Source organism: Moschus berezovskii, chromosome 12 (assembly GCF_049115385.1).
Source record: "Moschus berezovskii isolate FMDL1 chromosome 12, NW_MosBer_1.0, whole genome shotgun sequence".
In the NCBI taxonomy this organism is placed as follows: Eukaryota; Metazoa; Chordata; class Mammalia; order Artiodactyla; family Moschidae; genus Moschus; species Moschus berezovskii.
In genome coordinates this window covers 61,446,632-61,465,537 of record NC_142471.1, presented here as the reverse complement: position 1 = coordinate 61,465,537, position 18,906 = coordinate 61,446,632, and the positions used below count along the sequence as shown (strand labels likewise).

At 41.7% G+C, this 18,906-nt stretch overlaps 1 protein-coding gene across 3 annotated transcripts in view; it reads right to left on the bottom strand.

Annotated features, from left to right (window-relative positions):
• PLCE1 (phospholipase C epsilon 1) overlaps positions 1 to 18,906 on the bottom strand; it is a 390,353-nt gene that overhangs the window by 63,292 nt on the left and 308,155 nt on the right. For all 3 annotated transcript variants that reach the window (XM_055425048.2, XM_088842145.1, XM_055425050.2), the window contains exons 8-11: positions 14,826 to 15,501; positions 7,335 to 7,502; positions 5,640 to 5,757; positions 1,443 to 1,599 (exon numbers count right to left, since the gene is read on the bottom strand). In XM_055425048.2, the coding sequence (XP_055281023.2) occupies positions 1,443 to 1,599; positions 5,640 to 5,757; positions 7,335 to 7,502; positions 14,826 to 15,501 (1,119 nt within the window). The remainder of the gene's footprint in view (positions 1 to 1,442; positions 1,600 to 5,639; positions 5,758 to 7,334; positions 7,503 to 14,825; positions 15,502 to 18,906) is intronic.

Sequence of the window (18,906 nt, the reverse complement as noted above, 5' to 3'; positions counted from 1 at the left end):
GAGAGAGAGACAGACAGAGACAGAGAGACGAGGAAAGAGAAAAAGAGACATGGGGAGGAGGGAGATGTGGGGAAGAAGAGAAGGAGAGAAGACGGTGGGTGATGCATGTGTGTTAAGTGTGTGTGTATAAAAATGTTTCTAAACCAGTTCCTGTACAGACCCATTTCCTCCTCCCACTTCTCTGACCAAGTACAGAATGTCTGTTTTTGTTTTTTTTTTATCATGGTTCTGTCTGAAATCTCAACATTTCTTAAACTTTAGTGTGGGCTTGAGGGAGATGGTATGGCATTCTGATTCCTCTGAAAGACTTTCATTTATATATATATATATATTTAGAGGGTGGCTGTTGTTTCAAATCTTTAATTGGCATGGACCTTAAAAAATATTTACAATAATATCAACTTTAGGATTATATCTAAACCTCTCCAAATGGCTGTAAGACATTCATTTCTCCAGACATGTACATCTTATATATGAGAAGAGTGTTAAATATATTTCACCCATTAGCAAAGGATCAAGCTGCTTACATTAAAACATTTATTATTCATTTAGAGCAGTGTTATCCAAAAGAACTTTCTGCGATGATAGAAATGTTCTTTATCTGCACTGTTTAGTACATACAGTAGCCACCAGCCAGTGGTAGCTATGCAACACTTTTAACGTGGCTGGTGTGACTGAGGAACTGAATTTGAAATTTTATTTTAATTAAATTTGAATTTAAAACTTTTTTTTGTTTTCTTGTGGCTGCTGTGCTGTGCTAAGTGGTTTCAGTCATGTCTGACTCTTTGTGACCCTATGGACTGCAGCCTGCCAGGATCCTCTGTCCATGGGATTCTCCAGATAAGAATATTGGAGTGGGTTGCTGTACCCTCCTCCAAGGGATCTTCTTGACCCAGGGATCCTGTGGCTCCCACGCTGTAGGCAGTTTCTTTATTGCTGCATCACTGGGGAAGTCCTTTTCTGTGGCTAGTGGCTGCCAGATCAGACAGTGCAGATTTAGAGACTGACAGCTCAGGTTTTTTTTACTGATACTGGCCTTTGAAGGACTGGTATGTCAAAAAAAGTTAGAAGCCATTATAGTAATGTGAGGGGCTTCCGTGGTGGTTCAGATGGTAAAGAATCTGCCAGCAAAGCAGAAGACCTGGGTTCAATCCCTGGGTTGGGAAGACCCCCTGAAAAAGGAAATGGCTACCCACTCCAGTATTCTTGCCTGGAGAATTTCATGGACAGAGGATCCTGATGGGCTACAGTCTATGGGGTCACAAAGTAGTGTGTATAGTAGTAATGTGAGAAAGTAGGAAAATGCAGTCAAGACAATTAATAGCTTTTAAAATTTGAGGGTTTTCAGTTTTAAGGTGATTGTTAGAGACCCTCTTTCGACAGAGCGCTGGAAGAGGATGCCCTTCTACACAACCTGAGTGGTTACCATGTTAAGGCCCCACCTGGTCGGGCTCTTGTTGGAAGCAGGCAGCACAGGGGAGGACACTGGCCTGATGGGAGATGATGTCCCGGTAGCCGAGGAAGGAGGCCCAGTCGTGGTCAAGGAGTGGGCTCTTCTGGAAGGGAGAGGGTTGGGAGGGTTCATGATGGCATTTGCCTCTGTGAGAGTGGAAGACAGAAAAGAGACAACGACTCTGATTACACTTTCCCTCAGAAATCAGATAGGAAAGATGTTTCTGAATGTCTGAGGAAATCCATCTATACAGGCAATTACTGAAGAAGCATTAAAATATTCTGGTGAGTTCTCAATCCTGGCTACACATCGGAATCATCTGGGGAACTTAGTGCATAGATATCCTGGACTCACACAGGCAGAGTCTGAATCGGTTGGGCTGGGTGTGGCTAGAGCATGCAGAGAGTCTTTACAAAGCTCTAATATCCAGCCAGGAGGGAAGAAGCACTGGTCTAATCCAGTGATTTGATTGTATCTTTCAAATCTAATATCCCTTGTCAATAATGGTAAGTGGCGCAACGAACCACGCAAAGAGGTGCGGCCGTGAGGAGCTACCCCACGCCTGAGGCCAGGGCCGGCGGCCGAGAAGAGCTACCCCACGTCCAACAGGCGGTGGCTGCGCGGGCGCAGGAGGGCCGAGAGGAGCTACTCCGCGTTCAAGGTCAGGAGGGGCGGCCTCGAGGAGATACCCCTCGTCCAAGGTAAGGTACAGCGGCTGCACTTTGCTGGAGCGGCTCTGAAGAGATTTTCCACGACCAAGGTAAGAGAAACCCAAATAAGACGGTAGGTATTGCTAGGGGGCACCAGAGGGCGGACAGACTGAAATCATAATCACAGGAAACTAGCCAATCTGATCACATGGACCACAGCCGAATGTGGTCCACTGGAGAAGGGAATGGCAAACCACTTCAGTATACTTGCCTTGAGAACCCCATGAACAGTAACAAAGGGCAAAATGATAGGATACTGAATGAGGAATTCCCCAGGTCAGTAGGTGCCCAGTATGCTACTGGAGCTCAGTGGAGAAATAACTATAGAAGGAATAAAGGGATGGAGCAAAAGCAAAACCAGTACCCAGTTGTGGATGTGACCAGTGATAGAAGCAAGGTCCGGTGCTGTAAAGAGCAGTATTGCATAGGAACCTGGAATGTTAGGTCCATGAATCAAGGCAAATTGGAAGTGGTCAAACAGGATATGGCAAGAGTGAATGTCGACATTCTAGGAATCAGTGAATTAAAATGGACTGGAATGGGTGAATTTAACTCAGACGACCATTATATCTACTACTGTGGGCAGGAATCCCTTAGAAGAAATGGAGTAGCCATCATGGTCAACAAAAGAGTCCGAAATGCAGTACTTGGATGCAATCTTAAAAATGACAGGATGATTTCTGTTCGTTTCCAAGGCAAACCATTCAATATTACTGTAATCCAGGCCTATGCCCCAACGAGTAGTGCTGAAGAAGCCGAAGTTAATCGGTTCTATGAAGACCTACAAGACCTTTTAGAACTAACACCCAAAAAAGATGTCGTTTTCATTATAGGGGACTGGAATGCAAAAGTAGGAAGTCAAGAAACACCTGGAGTAACAGGCAAATTTGGCCTTGGAGCACGGAATGAAGCAGGGCAAAGGCTAATAGAGTTTTGTCAAGAGAACGCACTGGTCATAGCAAACACCCTCTTCCAACAACACAAGAGAAGACTCTACACATGGACATCACCAGATGGTCAACACCGAAATCAGATTGATTATATTCTTTGCAGCCAAAGATGGAGAAGCTGTATACAGTTAGCGAAAACAAGACCAGGAGCTGACTGTGGCTCAGATCACGAACTCCTTATTGCGAAGTTCAGACTTAAATTGAAGAAAGTAGGGAAAACACTAGACCATTCAGATATGACCTCAATCAAATCCCTTATGATTATACAGTGGAAGTGAGAAATAGATTTAAGGGACTAGATCTGATTGATAGAGTGCCTGATGAACTCTGGACGGAGGTTCGTGACATTGTACAGGAGACAGGGACCAAGACCATCCCCATGGAAAAGAAATGCAAAAGAGCGAAATGGCTGTCTGAGGAGGCCTTACAAATAGCTGTGAAAAGAAGAGAGGCGAAAAGCAAAGGAGAAAAGGAAAGATACAAGCATCTAAATGCAGAGTTCCAAAGAATAGCAAGGAGAGATAACAAAGCCTTCCTCAGTGATCAATGCAAAGAAATAGAGGAAAACAACAGAATAGGAAAAACAAGAGAGCTCTTCAAGAAAATTAGAGATTCCAAGGGAACATTTCATGCAAAGATGGGCTCGATAAAGGACAGAAATGGTATGGACCTAACAGAAGCAGAAGATATTAAAAAGAGGTGGCAGGAATACACAGAAGAACTGTACAAAAAAGATCTTCACGACCAAGATAGTCACGATAACGTGATCACTGACCTAGAGCCAGACATCTTGGAATGTGAAGTCAAGTGGGCCTTAGAAAGCATCACTACGAACAAAGCTAGTGGAGGTGATGGAATTCCAGTTGAGCTATTTCAAGTCTTGAAAGATGATGCTGTGAAAGTGCTGCACTCAATATGCCAGCAGATTTGGAAAACTCAGCAGTGGCCACAGGACTGGAAGAGGTCAGTCTTCATTCCAATCCCAAAGAAAGGCAATGCCAAAGAATGCTCAAACTACCGCACAATTGCACTCATCTCACACGCTAGTAAAGTCATGCTCAAAATTCTCCAAGCCAGGCTTCAGCAGTATATAAACCGTGAACTCCCAGATGTTCAAGCAGGTTTTAGAAAAGGCAGAGGCACCAGAGATCAAATTGCCAACATCCGCTGGATCATGGAGAAAGCAAGAGAGTTTCAGAAAAACATCTATTTCTGCTTTATTGACTATGCCAAAGCCTTTGACTGTGTCGATCACAATAAACTGTGGAACATTCTGAAAGAGATGGGAATCCCAGACCACCTGACCTGCCTCTTGAGAAACCTGTATGCAGGTCAGGAAGCAACTGTTAGAACTGGACATGGAACAACAGACTGGTTCCAAATAGGAAAAGGTGTACGTCAAGGTTGTATATTGTCACCTTGCTTATTTAACTTATATGCAGAGTACATCATGAGGAACGCTGGGCTGGAAGAAGCACAAGCTGGAATCAAGATTGCCGGGAGAAATATCAATAACCTCAGATATGCAGATGACACTACCCTTATGGCAGAAAGTGAAGAGGAACTCAAAAGCCTCTTGATGAAAGTGAAAGAGGAGAGTGAAAAGGTTGGCTTGAAGCTCAACATTCAGAAAACAAAGATCATGGCATCTGGTCCCGTCACTTCATGGGAAATAGATGGAAAAACAGTGGAAACAGTGTCAGACTTCGTTTTTTTGGGCTCCAAAATCACTGCAGATGCTGATTGCAGCCATGAAATTAAAAGACGCTTGCTCCTTGGAAGGAAAGTTATGACCAACCTTGATAGTATATTAAAAAGCAGAAACATTACTTTGCCAACCAAGGTCCGTCTAGTCAAGGCAATGGTTTTTCCCGTGGTCATGTATGGATTGAGAGTTGGACTGTGAAGAAGGCTGATCGCCGAAGAATTGATGCTTTTGAAGTGTGGTGTTGGAGAAGACTCTTGAGAGTCCCTTATACTGCAAGGAGATCCAACCAGTCCATTCTAGAGGAGATCAATCCTGGATGTTCATTGGAGGGACTGATGCTAAAGCTGAAACTGCAATACTTTGGCCACCTCATGCGACGAGTTGACTCACTGGAAAAGACTCTGATGCTGGGAAAGGTTGGGGGCGGGAGGAGAAGGGGACGATGGAGAATGAGATGGCTGGATGGCATCACCGACTCGATGGACATGAGTTTGAGTGAACTCCGGGAGTTGGTGATGGACAGGGAGGCCTGGCGTGCTGTGATTCATGGGGTCGCGGAGAGTCGGACACGACTGAGCGACTGAACTGACTGACTGACTAACTAGTTCGTATTTTCTTCTAAGTACAACTTAACGTTTGCAAACTTGTGTTTGCAGAAATACCTCTTGGGTTCCATCATCCAGTTAAATACAAAGGTAAGTATATTTAATAAGATAAAGAGTTTAGTTAAGAAGGCCTGTGATACTTAAATCTCAATTTAAAACCAAATGCATGTTTTCCCATTTAAAAAACCCTCAGATGTGAAGATGCTGCTTTACCTGATTCTTCTTGTTCGTTGACATCTTGAGGATCAGAACCACTCCGGCTCCGACTCTCTTTGTGTGTTTTGGCCTTGCGGGTGGCCATCTCGTCATCTGTCACCTCTCCACTCTCACCCTGAGAACAGAAAACTCACCATGCTTATCTTTTCCATCACTGCTTAGCTCAGGTAGGGCCCTATTTTTTCATTGATCCACCATCAGTACCACCTCCCCCTGGTGAAACCAGTGAAGACCTATGTGAAGGCTGACCATGTGTTCCCTTGCTCTGTTTATCCCACGTGTTCTTTATGATAATGCAGCACTCCTTGGGGGAAAGGGTGACAAGAGAAGGCATGAGATCCCTGGAGTCTGTGCAGAGACAGAATTATGAAGCAGATAAAGTTCAACTAGGCATCAACAGCCTCCCAAGTGCAAAGAGTGGAACTTCTTCCAATTAACCATGAAGAAAATTTATTACTCTATAGTGATAATATAATGTACTATATAATATAGAGTGATATATATATCATGCTAAAAACAAAACACAAAATTTACCATCTTAACCATTTTTAATGCTTCCCTTGTGGCTCAGATGGTAAAGAAGCTGCCTGCAATGTGGGAGACCTGGGTTCAATCCCTCGATCGGGAAGATCCCCTTGGAGAAAGAACTGGCAACCCACTCCAGTATTCTTGCCTGGAGAATCCCATGGACAGAAGAGTCTGGCGGGCTACAGTCCATGGGGTTGCAAAGAGTCAGATACAACTGAGCAACTAACACACACATGACCATTTTTAAGTGTACCATAGAGAAAGTGGTGCTAACTATTTGCATCTTGTTGTGCAAGACATTTCTAGAACTTTTTCACTTTTGCAAAACTGATACTCTATACTCATTAAACAACTCCCCCTTTCCCCTTCACCTTAGTCCCTGGAAACCACCATTCTATTTTCTGTTTCTAAGAGTTGGACCACTCTAGGTATCTTATGCCTGTAACTGGAATCATGCAGTATTTGTCCTTTTGTGACTGACTTATTCACTTGGGATAATGTCCTCAAGGTCACCCACGTTGCAGCACATGACAGGATTTCCCTCTTTTTATCCCCACTGTAGGTACATGTTACCTTTTCTTTATCCTTCATTGGTGGATGGACACTTGCTTCTCTTGTTAATATATTTTAAATTGAGTTCTTGCCTTTTGACCCTCCAAGACCGTCCTAACATGATCCTTGCTCCTTACTATCCTTTCTTTGCCCACCACAGAGCCCATGCTCCAACCTGAAGCCTGAACCCAGGGCCCCCTGTGCCGGAGACGTTCCCCCAAATTGTCTGCCTGGTGAATCCTGTGTGTCCTTTAAGACCCACCTCTAACCCTCTCTGTGGAGCCATCCCTGCCTGACTCCCAGTCTTCTATTTCCTTCTCTCTACTCCCACAGCACTTTGCAGACAGCGTGACAGTGACTCTTACTTAGATCTCAGTGGGTTTGTTAGCTTCTCTGTGTCCCTCTATGGACTCTGACTTTTTGCTGGTGGTGACTCATTTCCTAGTACTGGGCTTGGCATCCAGTGGGCACTTGGTAAGCTCTTGTATTTCATTTGTTTTACATCTCACCCTGTCCCCAATCCAAATGACCTAACATAGTTTATGGTTATGTAGATTATACAGTGGTCCCAGATGACTGGATTGGATGCTTAATAAACAAGTAACACTCTACCCTCATCAGGATTTTCTTCTTTTTCTTGGCGTTGCTTATACTCAAGGTGTTGGGCTTCTCGGCGCTCTTTGCTGATGTCCCAGGGCTGGGGTTTCGAGTACTCCATCGTCTGCCACCAAACAGCTCCACAGCTTGAGCCAAAGTTGGGCCTTCATATCGTCCATCCTCCTGCAAAAGAGACACATTCTGAACCCATAAGGGAAGGGTGAGTAAAGGGGGAGTAAATGTATCAAAGGCTTTCAGGAAATTCCCAGAGGCAGAGGAGCACAGGCTGTCACCAAAGAATAATGATCCGGCCACCCAAGTGGCTCTGTTTTCTAACTGTCCACACTCTCTGTTGGGGATTTCATCAAGTCCTCTGTGGTCCTGGTCACATCCAGCTGAGTTCCAGTGTTGTGCTTTAATACAGCCACGTTCAATTGGGATTAACAAAAAAATTTCCCATTCCACTTTCAGAAGTTATGTTTCAGCATTATCACTGCAGGCAAATTCATTAAGATGTACTTTGTAAATCTGGGCTTTGAAGGACTTGGAGGGTGTATATGTGTGTATGACTCTATTGAAGTGAAAACAAGTTCTATTTGTTATTTCATCACTCTAGTTATATTTTCACCTAGCTTGATGCTTGGGACAGTCTGACTTGAAGTCAGAGTAGGTGGAGTACATGAAATTCATTTTGAAGGCTTTGGGGGCACCTCAAGTAGCTGAGCTGCCATCTTCCTCAGTGATTGGTATCCAAGGGCAGAGAGCCCAGGGGACTCAGAACACCATGCACATTATGATGCCTTGAGCAGTGAAAATATCCTCAGTGGGCACATGATGGTTTACAATAGCTGCTTCTTGTAAGGCAGTTCTCTGTAACATGCACTGAGTATCAGAAGGGATTGAGTAATTAAACAGTGTTCAACAATTCTCCTTATAAGTCAGGAAAGTTAATAAAACTACAAAAAGTCACATATGAATTAAAGACAATATTGATATTTTGTAAGTTGTAGAAAAATCACCTTTTAAATCTATTTCTATTTACTATCTTTACTTTCTACAAGCTTTTAAGGTTAGTCCTCCTTTGCAAATGCAAAGAAGTGCTTATAAATAGATTTTGGCTTTGTTGTAGATAATATGCAAATAATAAAGCAACTTTGTGCACGAACGTGTGTGCGTGTGTGTGTGTGTGTTTACTCCTTCATGTCTGTGCTTGTTCCTAATGTTCAATGACTATCTGATTTGATGACTTGTGTTGTGACCTCCTACTTCCTGAATCCCGTTATGGATCCCAGGATGCTTAGTGAATTGGATACTTGGTGATGTTTTGAATGATATGTGGTGAAACCTTTTGGTGACCTTCTGTCCTGAATATCTGTGATTTATGCCTGTCTATGGGTCATTCTTCTTTTCTTTAACCATACCCAATTTTACTTTATCTCTTGTCCCTGGATACAGTCTTGGGTCTATCAATCAATGAGGAACATCCTCCCTTGACCAATGGTTGGTATAGGACCCAAATAAGCCAATCAAACTCACCACCCCTGACATGTACACACTAATATATTTAAAATGAATAATAATCACCAAGGTCCTATAGTACAGCTCAATGTTATAAGGCAGCCTGAAAGGGAGGGGAGTTTGGGGGAGGATGCATACATGTATATGTATGGTTGAGTCCCTTCGCTGTTCACCTGAAACTGTCACAACACTGCTTGCTAACTGGCTATATCCCAATACAAAATAAAAAGTTAAAGAAACCTCCACCCCTGGAAAATGAATCTTGAATGGAGTGATACAAAGAATGAAAATGGCTGGAGATGACTCCACCTGGTGCAGACCTGCTGGAGAGAGTTCCTGTTAACAAGTCACCAAACTGACTGCAAAGTGACAGTTTCATAAATTGATTTTTAACTACCTTATTGCATAATATACTCATTACAAAAAAAATCCTATAAAATTGTATCTATGGGTTTTAACTAATACACCTTTAAACATTAAACCTAATGCTTAAACAGAGTAGACCACTTCATTAAAATTAAAAGCTCTTCTCTGCAAAAGACATGGTCAAGAAAGTTAGAAGACAAGCCACAGGCTGGGAGAAAATATTTGAGAAGAAACATCTGATAAAGGTCTGTTATCCAAAATGTACCAAAAAATTTAAAACTCAACAATAAGAAAACAAATGACTCAATCAAAAAATAGGTAAAAGAATTTGACAGACACCTCACCAAAGTATATATACAGATGGCAAATAAGCATATGAAAAGATGTTCCACATCATATGTCATCAGAGCAATGTGAAATAAGGTACAACTGCACACCTATTAGAAAGGCCAAAATTGAGAACACTGATACCACCAAATGCTGGTGAGGATGCAGAGCAATAGGAACTCTCATTTGTTGCTGTTGGGAATGAAAAACGGTACAGCCACTTTAGAAGGCAGCTTCTTACAAAACTAAACACACTTTTACTGTATGATTCAGCATTCACACTCCTTGATATTTACCCAAATGAGCTGGAAACTTGTGTCTATTCCAAAACCTGAACACGGATATTTATACATGCTTCATTCATAATTGCCAAAACTTGGAAGCAACCAAGAAATCCTTTAGTAGGTGAATGAATGAATAAACTGTGGTTCACTAAGACAATGAAATTTCACTCAGTAATAAAAAGAAATGAACTATCGAGCCTCAAGCAGACATGGGGGGAAAACTTAAATGCATATTACTAAGTGAAAGAAACCAATCTGAGATGGCTACATATTCTATGATTCCAACTATATAACAGCTGGAAAAGGCAAAACTATAGAGACAATAAAAAGATCAGTGGTTGCAGGGGACTAGGAGAGGGTGGGATGGAGTGAGAGCAAGATGAACAGGCAGAGCACACAGAATATTTAGGGCAGCAAAAATTCTCCATATGGTATTGTAGTGATAGATATATATCACTATATTATATTTGTACAAGCCCATAGAATGTACAGCACCAGGAGTGAACTCTAAGGCAAACTATGAACTTTGGGAAATTACGACATGTTAACATAGGTTCATCCTTTGTAAAAGGATGTCTAGTCAAAGCTATGGTTTTTCCAGCAGTCATATATGGATGTGCGAGTTGGACTATAAAGAAAACTGATCGCCAAAGAATTGATGCTTTTGAACTGTGGTGTTGGAGAAGACTCTTGAGAGTCCCTTGGACTGCAAGGAGATCCAATCGGTCCACTCTAAAGATCAGTCCTGAATATTCTTTGGAAGGATTGATGCTGAAGCTGAAACTCCAATACTTTGGCCACCTGATGCGAAGAACTGACTCCTTGGAAAAGACCCTGATGCTGGGAAAGATTGAGGGCAGGAGGAGAAGGGGATGACAGAGGATGAGATGGTTGAATGGTGTCACCGACTCAATGGAGATGAGTTTGAGTAAACTCTGGGAGTTGGTGATGGACAGGGAGGCCTGGCGTGCTGCAGTCCACAGGGTCACAAAGAGTCGGACACGACTGAGTGACTGAACTGAACTGAACCTTTATAAAAAATGTACCATTCTTGTTAGTGATGTTGATAATAGGGGAGTTATGTATGTGTGGGGACAGGAGGTTTATGGGAAATCTCTGTACTTTCCTTTCAATTTTATAATAAACCTAAAAATGCTCTAAAAAATAAAATCTTTAATAAAATTTAATAGACCCATTACCATGTACATATAAAAGAATCAGCCTCTATTGCTTTGGTTTTTCTAAATTCAGAACATCTTAACATGGGCCAAGCTTTACTATTAATGGAAATATTTTAGGCCTGTAAAAGGCAGGATGCCTTTGTTTAATCTTTAAAGGAGACCTTCTGCGAACTAAAATGTACTTTGAATCTTCTTTTTGTTTTATACAAAACAATAAACTTGTTTGGGATGGATGAAAAATGTACCTTCTATTTTAAGTTTGGGCTATAGCAAGTGAAGGTACATTCTCAGTTTTAGAAAATGGTTCATGTGAACACTGAGAATTAGGAAATTGATTCCTTAAAAAATATGCATGTACTTTTGGGACTTCCCTGGTGGTCCAGTGGTTAAGACTCCACACTCTCATTGCAGGGGGCCTGGGTTCAGGCATTGGTCAGGGAATTAGATCCCACATGCTGTAATTAAGAGTTTGCATGCCACAATAAAAAGATCCTGTATCCCAACACTAAGGATCCAGCATGCAGCAACAAAGATCTAAGATCTTGAGTGCCACAACTAAGACCCATGGAGCTAAACAAATACATATTTTTAAAAAAATTCATGTACTTTTAACTTGGCTTATCTTTGCATATGATACCTTAAAGACTCTTAAAACCATCTAACTCTTTAAATAGATGCCCCACTTTTTCCTTGGAGATAGCCAGAATCTGTTTCTGTTGCTTACAGAGAAGTTTACTGATAATCCTGTGTATAACCTCCTTTGCTTCCCCAGAGATCTTTCCAAATACATGAGTTCTCAAGCTCTGCCCATAACTTTGAGCCAAAGCTCATGATATCAACCTTTCTTCCACATCCCATATCAAATTTCTGCACAGTGTGCTTTTTAAAAATTTCTTGTATTCCTAGGAAGATTATTTTCTATATAAGCTCTTCCTAAATTGGGGATAAAGAAATATTCTTATACGGCTATTAGCGGAAGTTTAGAAAAAATCAAGACCTTCCATATGTTTCTTTACTTTATAGATATGTTTAAAAATTTCTTCTGTACTTTGGGACTTCTCAGAGCTTTAAATGTGCTAAGCTGTATTATAAATCACCAAGGGGGCATTTAGAATGATGCCTACTTGATTTTTTGTTCTCCAAGTGCCAAATTAGCATCTTTTTAATATTCCCAGATACAATTTGGGAACTGGTCTATATGATGGAAAAACGAGTAATCTGTTGACCTTTTTCACTTAAAAAAAAAGAAAGAAAGAAACCTTGAGTGTCTAAGACTGTTGTCTGTCTTAGGCAGCTTGTGTAGTACATTGCTTTCAGGATGAATGCCATCTACGTTTTCAGAAATGACTGAGGTATATGGAGCCTTTTTGCCCTTATACTGTGACAGTTTGGTTCCTCACAGGGGTGGAAGGATGGGGGTAGAGAGAAAGGGAGGAATACAGCTGTAGTTACAACTGCGTAAGACCAAGTCAACTCCAAGTCACTTCCTCGGTCTCAGCTCCAGCAGCACCCCTTCTCATCCACTGTTTGTGGTCTCATCTGGTGCCTCCTTCAGCGCAAACTGAAGGTTGCCAGGGTAAATGAGAGACTTTGTGCTGTGTGTTAGTTGCTCAGTTGTATCTGACTCTTTGTGAGCCCGTGGACTGTATTCCCCCAGGCTCCTCTACTGCAGTGGGTAGCCATGCCCTTCTCCAGTGGATCTTCCTGACCCAGGGATCAAACTTGGGTCTCTTGCATTGCAGGCAGATTCTTTACCATCTGAGCCACAGTACAGTACTGTGAACTTAGTAATGCGAAACTAAATAGACTTTACATGTTAGTTCAGTTACTTTGTAAGATTGGGAAGGAAACAAATGGAGGAAATAAACCACTTAGGTTTTGTGACAGTGACTATAATTGAGCCCAAAGACTTTGGTTCATGACCAGACTGAATGCATTTTCATGATTGTAGAAGGCTGAGGAATGACTGTAATTGAAAACCAATTTTCATAATAGCTTCTGGAGACCTTCCTCCCAAGCAGCCGGCACCACTGAGAGCTCCCTGTGGAGGAGACAGGAAGCAAGCATTTTGGTTTCCATTTTATTTCAAAAAATATTAATTTATTTGGCTGTGACGGGTCTTGGTTGCATCATGTGGGATCTTAAGTTGTGGAATGTGGGATCTAGTTCCCTGACCAGGGATAGAACCTGGGCCCCCTGTATTGGGAGCAAGGCTTCTTAGCCAATGGATCACCAGAGAGTTCCCTTGGTTTCCATTTTAGATGAGTTAACTAAAACTGGCTTTGTGCAGCGCAGCATAATTATGTATATAGGCCTATGTGCTTATTAATTAATTGAGTTCTTCAGGATATGGTCTCTATTCATTAACTACTGTATGGATGTGGGGAAAAGGGAAAGAAGGGGCTTTACATATGTGACTCTATTAACATTCCAGAGCAGAACATGTTTTAAATTGTCAGAAACATGTTAGAATTATGAAAAGTACCTAAAAATCAATCCTTTGAGTAATTTAAATCACAGTGGTATTTGTTCTGTAACACTAGAAAAGATAATTTCTCCCCCATAAGATAGAAAAGGGCTTACCTTGTGGCTCAGCTGATAAAGAATCTGCCTGCAATGTGGGAGACCTAGGTTCGATCCCTGGACTGGGAAGATCCCCTGGAGAAGGGAAAGGCTACCCACTCCAGTATTCTAGCCTAGAGAATTCCATGAACTGTATGGTCCATGGGGTCTCAAAGAGTCAGACACAACTGAGCTACTTTCACTCACTCAAGACACAAAAACATAGCAAAGAAAAACTGAATACTCTGTACAACTCATTTAACAATCCCACCAATGTCACCTTGTAGTGGGGTTTATGACTCAATTTCCAAGCAATCTCTGCCCTCCGTCCTCCATAATATGTGGCTTTAGTTACACCTGTGTCTCTTCTCACCACCTCATCCAACCAGTCCTGGTGGACCTTTGGCTGGAGTGTCAAAGTATCTGATGCGTGTGTGTGTGTGCTCAGTCATGTCTGATTTTTTGTGACCCCCATGGATTGTATAGCATGCCAGGTTCCTCTGTCCATGAAATTTTCTAGGCAAATACTGGAGTGGGTTGCCATTTCCTTCTCCAGGGATCTTCCCAACCCAGGGATCCTGATACTTTAGGGTTAACAAAAAACTCACTCAGTTTAACCTGCCTCCTAAGGGCTGTTGCCACTACAAATAAGGCTTGGAAGAACTCTAGTTATGACTATCTCACATTTGGGAACGTTTCTTTTAATCTTACAAGTTCTACAGTTAGGCGGCAATACACAGTAAATTAAATAACTCTCCGAGAGTCACAAAGCACATTAGAAGATGAAATAGGATTTCGGTTTCCAAAGTGAAGATTTCCAACACATCAGCTAGTCCCTAATTAGTATAAAAGCATTCAGATTACAGCGCTTTCCATTTTCACTTAAGTGAAAATGCTTATATTAACTTGTTTCTTTCCAGATGTGAGAAGTCACTATTTTCATACAAAATAATAATAAGACCTACTTGGAGCCAGACACTATGCTTTATACATATGAATTTACATTATGGCTTTACACATATTAACTCAGTTAAGCCTCACAGTCATCCTTTGGACAATATGAATAATATCATTATTTTTCTCACTTTATAGATAAGAAACTAAGGCACAGAGAGGTTAAGTAAAAGCTGTTCAACATCACTCAGGCAGAAAGTTGACAGAGCTGGGAAAATGAACCTTGGTGGTCTAGTTGTCCAGTGTGTTACAAGATAAATCTGGAGAATTATACTACCGAGGAGACAGGGAAGGCTGCATCCCTTTCCCCTTACCTGGTAGAGGCTGACGTACTGTTTCCGCAGCCACTGCTGTCTTTGGTCAGGGAACTTCCGCATCTTCCTCACAGCTCTAGTGAGCTCCAACAATCCACTGAAGAGCATTTTAGCTGTGTGCTTTGGTGCCACAAAGTGCAATAATCTATTGTCCGTGGTCTGCAGCCCGTAGAGCAGTGTCACACCAGTCTCTGAGAGAGACATGTTACTCAGTTTGTTCTGAACACACACAGTGTGTATATCAATGTTAGGGTGTCCCATGTACACAGCCTTTGCTGAAAACAGATCCAAGATCCCTTCCACCAGGCCACTTAATCCAGCATTGCCCAGTAACGGGAATTTGCCAGGCTCAGCCGAGTTACTGAGCACACCAAGTTTTGCTCTAGCACTGGCTGGGGAAGCAGTGGTGGGTTTTATCCAGGTCAAGGTGCTATTGTCAGGCTGAAGCTGGAGGAAGCAGCGGGCAGAGAGGTGCGTGTCCTGATCATAGTGGATGACTGTGGCCCCCTGCAACAGGAACTGGTGCACATCAGCTTGGATGGACAGCACATACCATGGGATGAGCTCTGTCCCATGGTCAAAGGCTTTCTGTGGCTCTTCCGATCCATGAGAGTCCCATTCTTTGGGCTGCTCAAAGATGTCATTTTCGGAATCCAACAAATCTCCAATTATAAACCTGATAGAAAGAGTTACAAATTTGATCTGTCTTATAATCATAAAGACAACAAAAATCTTTCACTGACGCTGGACATAATTTTTAATTCCATTATAAATTCAAATTAGCATAGGAAATATAAAATGCTAAAAGTCATAGACTTTTATATAGCGATATTCTAAAACCTTATATTTAACAACATGTCTGACCATAGGCTTTGAGGTCCCATGGACTGTAGCCCGCCAGGCTCCTCTGTCCATGGAATTTTCTAAGCAAGAGAACTGGAGCAGGTTGAATAAAGGAACTACTGTATTATTGTATTTTTAATATAAACAACAACAATCTTCATTATTTATTAGTCTTTCCTCTTGTGTTAATTACATATATTGTTGCAATTAATATGACCTATGTGCAAAGTAAGTTTTATTATTCTTTAAAAATTTTTTTTAAATTGGAGGATACTTGTTTTATAATAATGTGTTGGTTCCTGCGATATATCAACATGAATCAGCCCTAAGTATACATATTTTTATAATCTATGGGGAAACTGAGGTTCAGAAGGGGTGAGTAACTGGCTCCAGGTTACCCAGCTCAGAAGAGACCTACGCAAGGCAGGAATTTGATTTGCCTTACTCTCTTCCTTCTATTTAGCTACTTTGGTAGGAATGTGCCTAAGAGAGACTCATTCTCTTCAAAGCATGAGGAACTGTTACTAAGATCAAGGCTTTTCACTGCTTGATCCACAGACATCACTAGCAAAGGGGTGGGTAAAATTGAGAAATTGGTCCATACATCCCTGGGAAGGGATGTTCCCATCACCTCGAGACACTTGGGCAGCTGACAGCCTCTTGGCAAGGTCTGATAAGCAGCCTTGGGCTTCTCAGACTCTCGGTCTAGATCCTGGTCCCCAAGCAAGATTCCACTCCCGCTTTCAAACAGAAAAATCTTCTTCCTTGCCTCACATAAACAGATATTCTTAAGAAAGAAAAGAAATCCACAAGAGATCTCACAAATCTGATGATCAGAAGATCTTTTTCAAATATCCACACTGGAAACACTGGAAACTACCCAATGTCCAGCAACAATCAAAGATATAAATAAAATTTGATGTATTCATATAACACCAGCCTGCACAGCCACAAAAGTAAACATGCAATGGTTAACCACCTGCAACAACACAGACAAATCTTAAGCAAGACATACAGGCATAGATATTGTGTGATTACATTAATGTAAATTTCAAAAACGGAAAAATTATACTATATTGTTTAGAGAGGCATAAACTGGTAAAATTATAAAGAAAAACAGAATGTATTATCACAAAATTCACAACAGTGAATTTTTCTCTAGGGGGAAAGGTGGTGACATAAGTGAGACAGGAAAAAAGGGGTTTATGGGTACTGATAATAGGTGGTAGGTACACTTATTGCCAAATTCAGACTTAAATTGAAGAAAGTAGGGAAAACCACTAGACCATTCAGATATGACCTAAATCAAATCCCTTATGATTATACAGTGGAAGTGAAAATTGATTTAAGGGACTAGATCTGATTGATAGAGTGCCTGATGAACTCTGGACGGAGGTTCGTGACATTGTACAGGAGACAGGGACCAAGACCATCCCCATGGAAAAGAAATGCAAAAAAGCAAAATGGCTGTCTGAGGAGGGCTTACAAATAGCTGTGAAAAGAAGAGAAGCGATAAGCAAAGGAGAAAAGGAAAGATATAAGCATCTGAATGCAGAGTTCCAAAGAATAGCAAGGAGAGATAAAAAAGCCTTCCTCAGCAATCAATGCAAAGAAATAGAGGAAAACAACAGAATAGGAAAAACAAGAGATCTCTTCAAGAAAATTAGAGATTCTAAGGGAACTTTTTATGCAAAGATGGGCTCGATAAAGGACAGAAATGATATGGACCTAACAGAAGCAGAAGATATTAAGAAGAGGTGGCAAAAATACACAGAAGAACTGTACAAAAAAGATCTTCACGACCAAGATAGTCACGATAACGTGATCACTGACCTAGAGCCAGACATCTTGGAATGTGAAGTCAAGTGGGCCTTAGAAAGCATCACTACGAACAAAGCTAGTGGAGGTGATGGAATTCCAGTGGAGCTATTTCAAATCTTGAAAGATGATGCTGTGAAAGTGCTGCACTCAATATATCAGCAAATTTGGAAAACTCAGCAGTGGCCACAGGACTGGAAAAGGTCAGTCTTCATTCCAATCCCAAAGAAAGGCAATGCCAAAGAATGCTCAAACTACACAATTGCACTCATCTCACACGCTAGTAAAGTCATGCTCAAAATTCTCCAAGCCAGGCTTCAGCAATATGTGAACCGTGAACTCCCAGATGTTCAAGCAGGTTTTAGAAAAGGCAGAGGCACCAGAGATCAAATTGCCAACATCTGCTGGATCATGGAGAAAGCAAGAGAGTTCCAGAAAAACATCTATTTCTGCTTCATTGACTATGCCAAAGCCTTTGACTGTGTGGATCACAATAAACTGTGGAACATTCTGAAAGAGATGGGAATACCAGACCACTTGACCTGCCTCTCGAGAAACCTGTATGCAGGTCAGAAAGCAGCAGTTAGAACTGTACATGGAACAACAGACTGGTTCCAAATAGGAAAAGGAGTATGTCAAGGCTGTATATTGTCACCTTGCTTATTTAACTTATATGCAGAGTACATCATGAGGAACGCTGGGCTGGAAGAAGCACAAGCTGGAATCAAGATTGCCGGGAGAAATATCAATAACCTCAGATATGCAGATGACACTATCCTTATGGCAGAAAGTGAAGAGGAACTGAAAAGCCTGTTGATGAAAGTGAAAGAGGAGAGTGAAAAGGTTGGCTTGAAGCTCAACATTCAGAAAACAAAGATCATGACATCTGGTCCCATCACTTCATGGGAAATAGATGGAAAAACAGTGGAAACAGTGTCAGACTTTATTTTCTTGGGCTCCAAAATCACTGCAGATGCTGATTGCAGCCATGAAATTAAAAGACGCTTACTCCTTGGAAGGAAAGTTATGACCTACCTTGATAGTATATTACAAAGCAGAGACATTACTTTGCCAACCAAGGTCCGTCTAGTCAAGGCTATGGTTTTTCCCGTGGTCATGTATGGATGTGAGAGTTGGAGTGTGAAGAAAGCTGATTGCCGAAGAATTGATGCTTTTGAACTGTGGTGTTGGAGAATACTCTTGAGAGTCCTCTGTACTGCAAGGAGATCCAACCAGTCCATTCTAAAGGAGATCAGTCCTGGGTGTTCATTAGAAGGACTGATGCTAAAGCTGAAACTGCAATACTTTGGCCACCTCATGTGAAGAGTTGACTTACTGGAAAAGACTCTGATGCTGGGAAAGTTTGAGGGTGGGAGGAGAAGGGGATGACAGAGAATGAGATGGCTGGATGTATCACCGA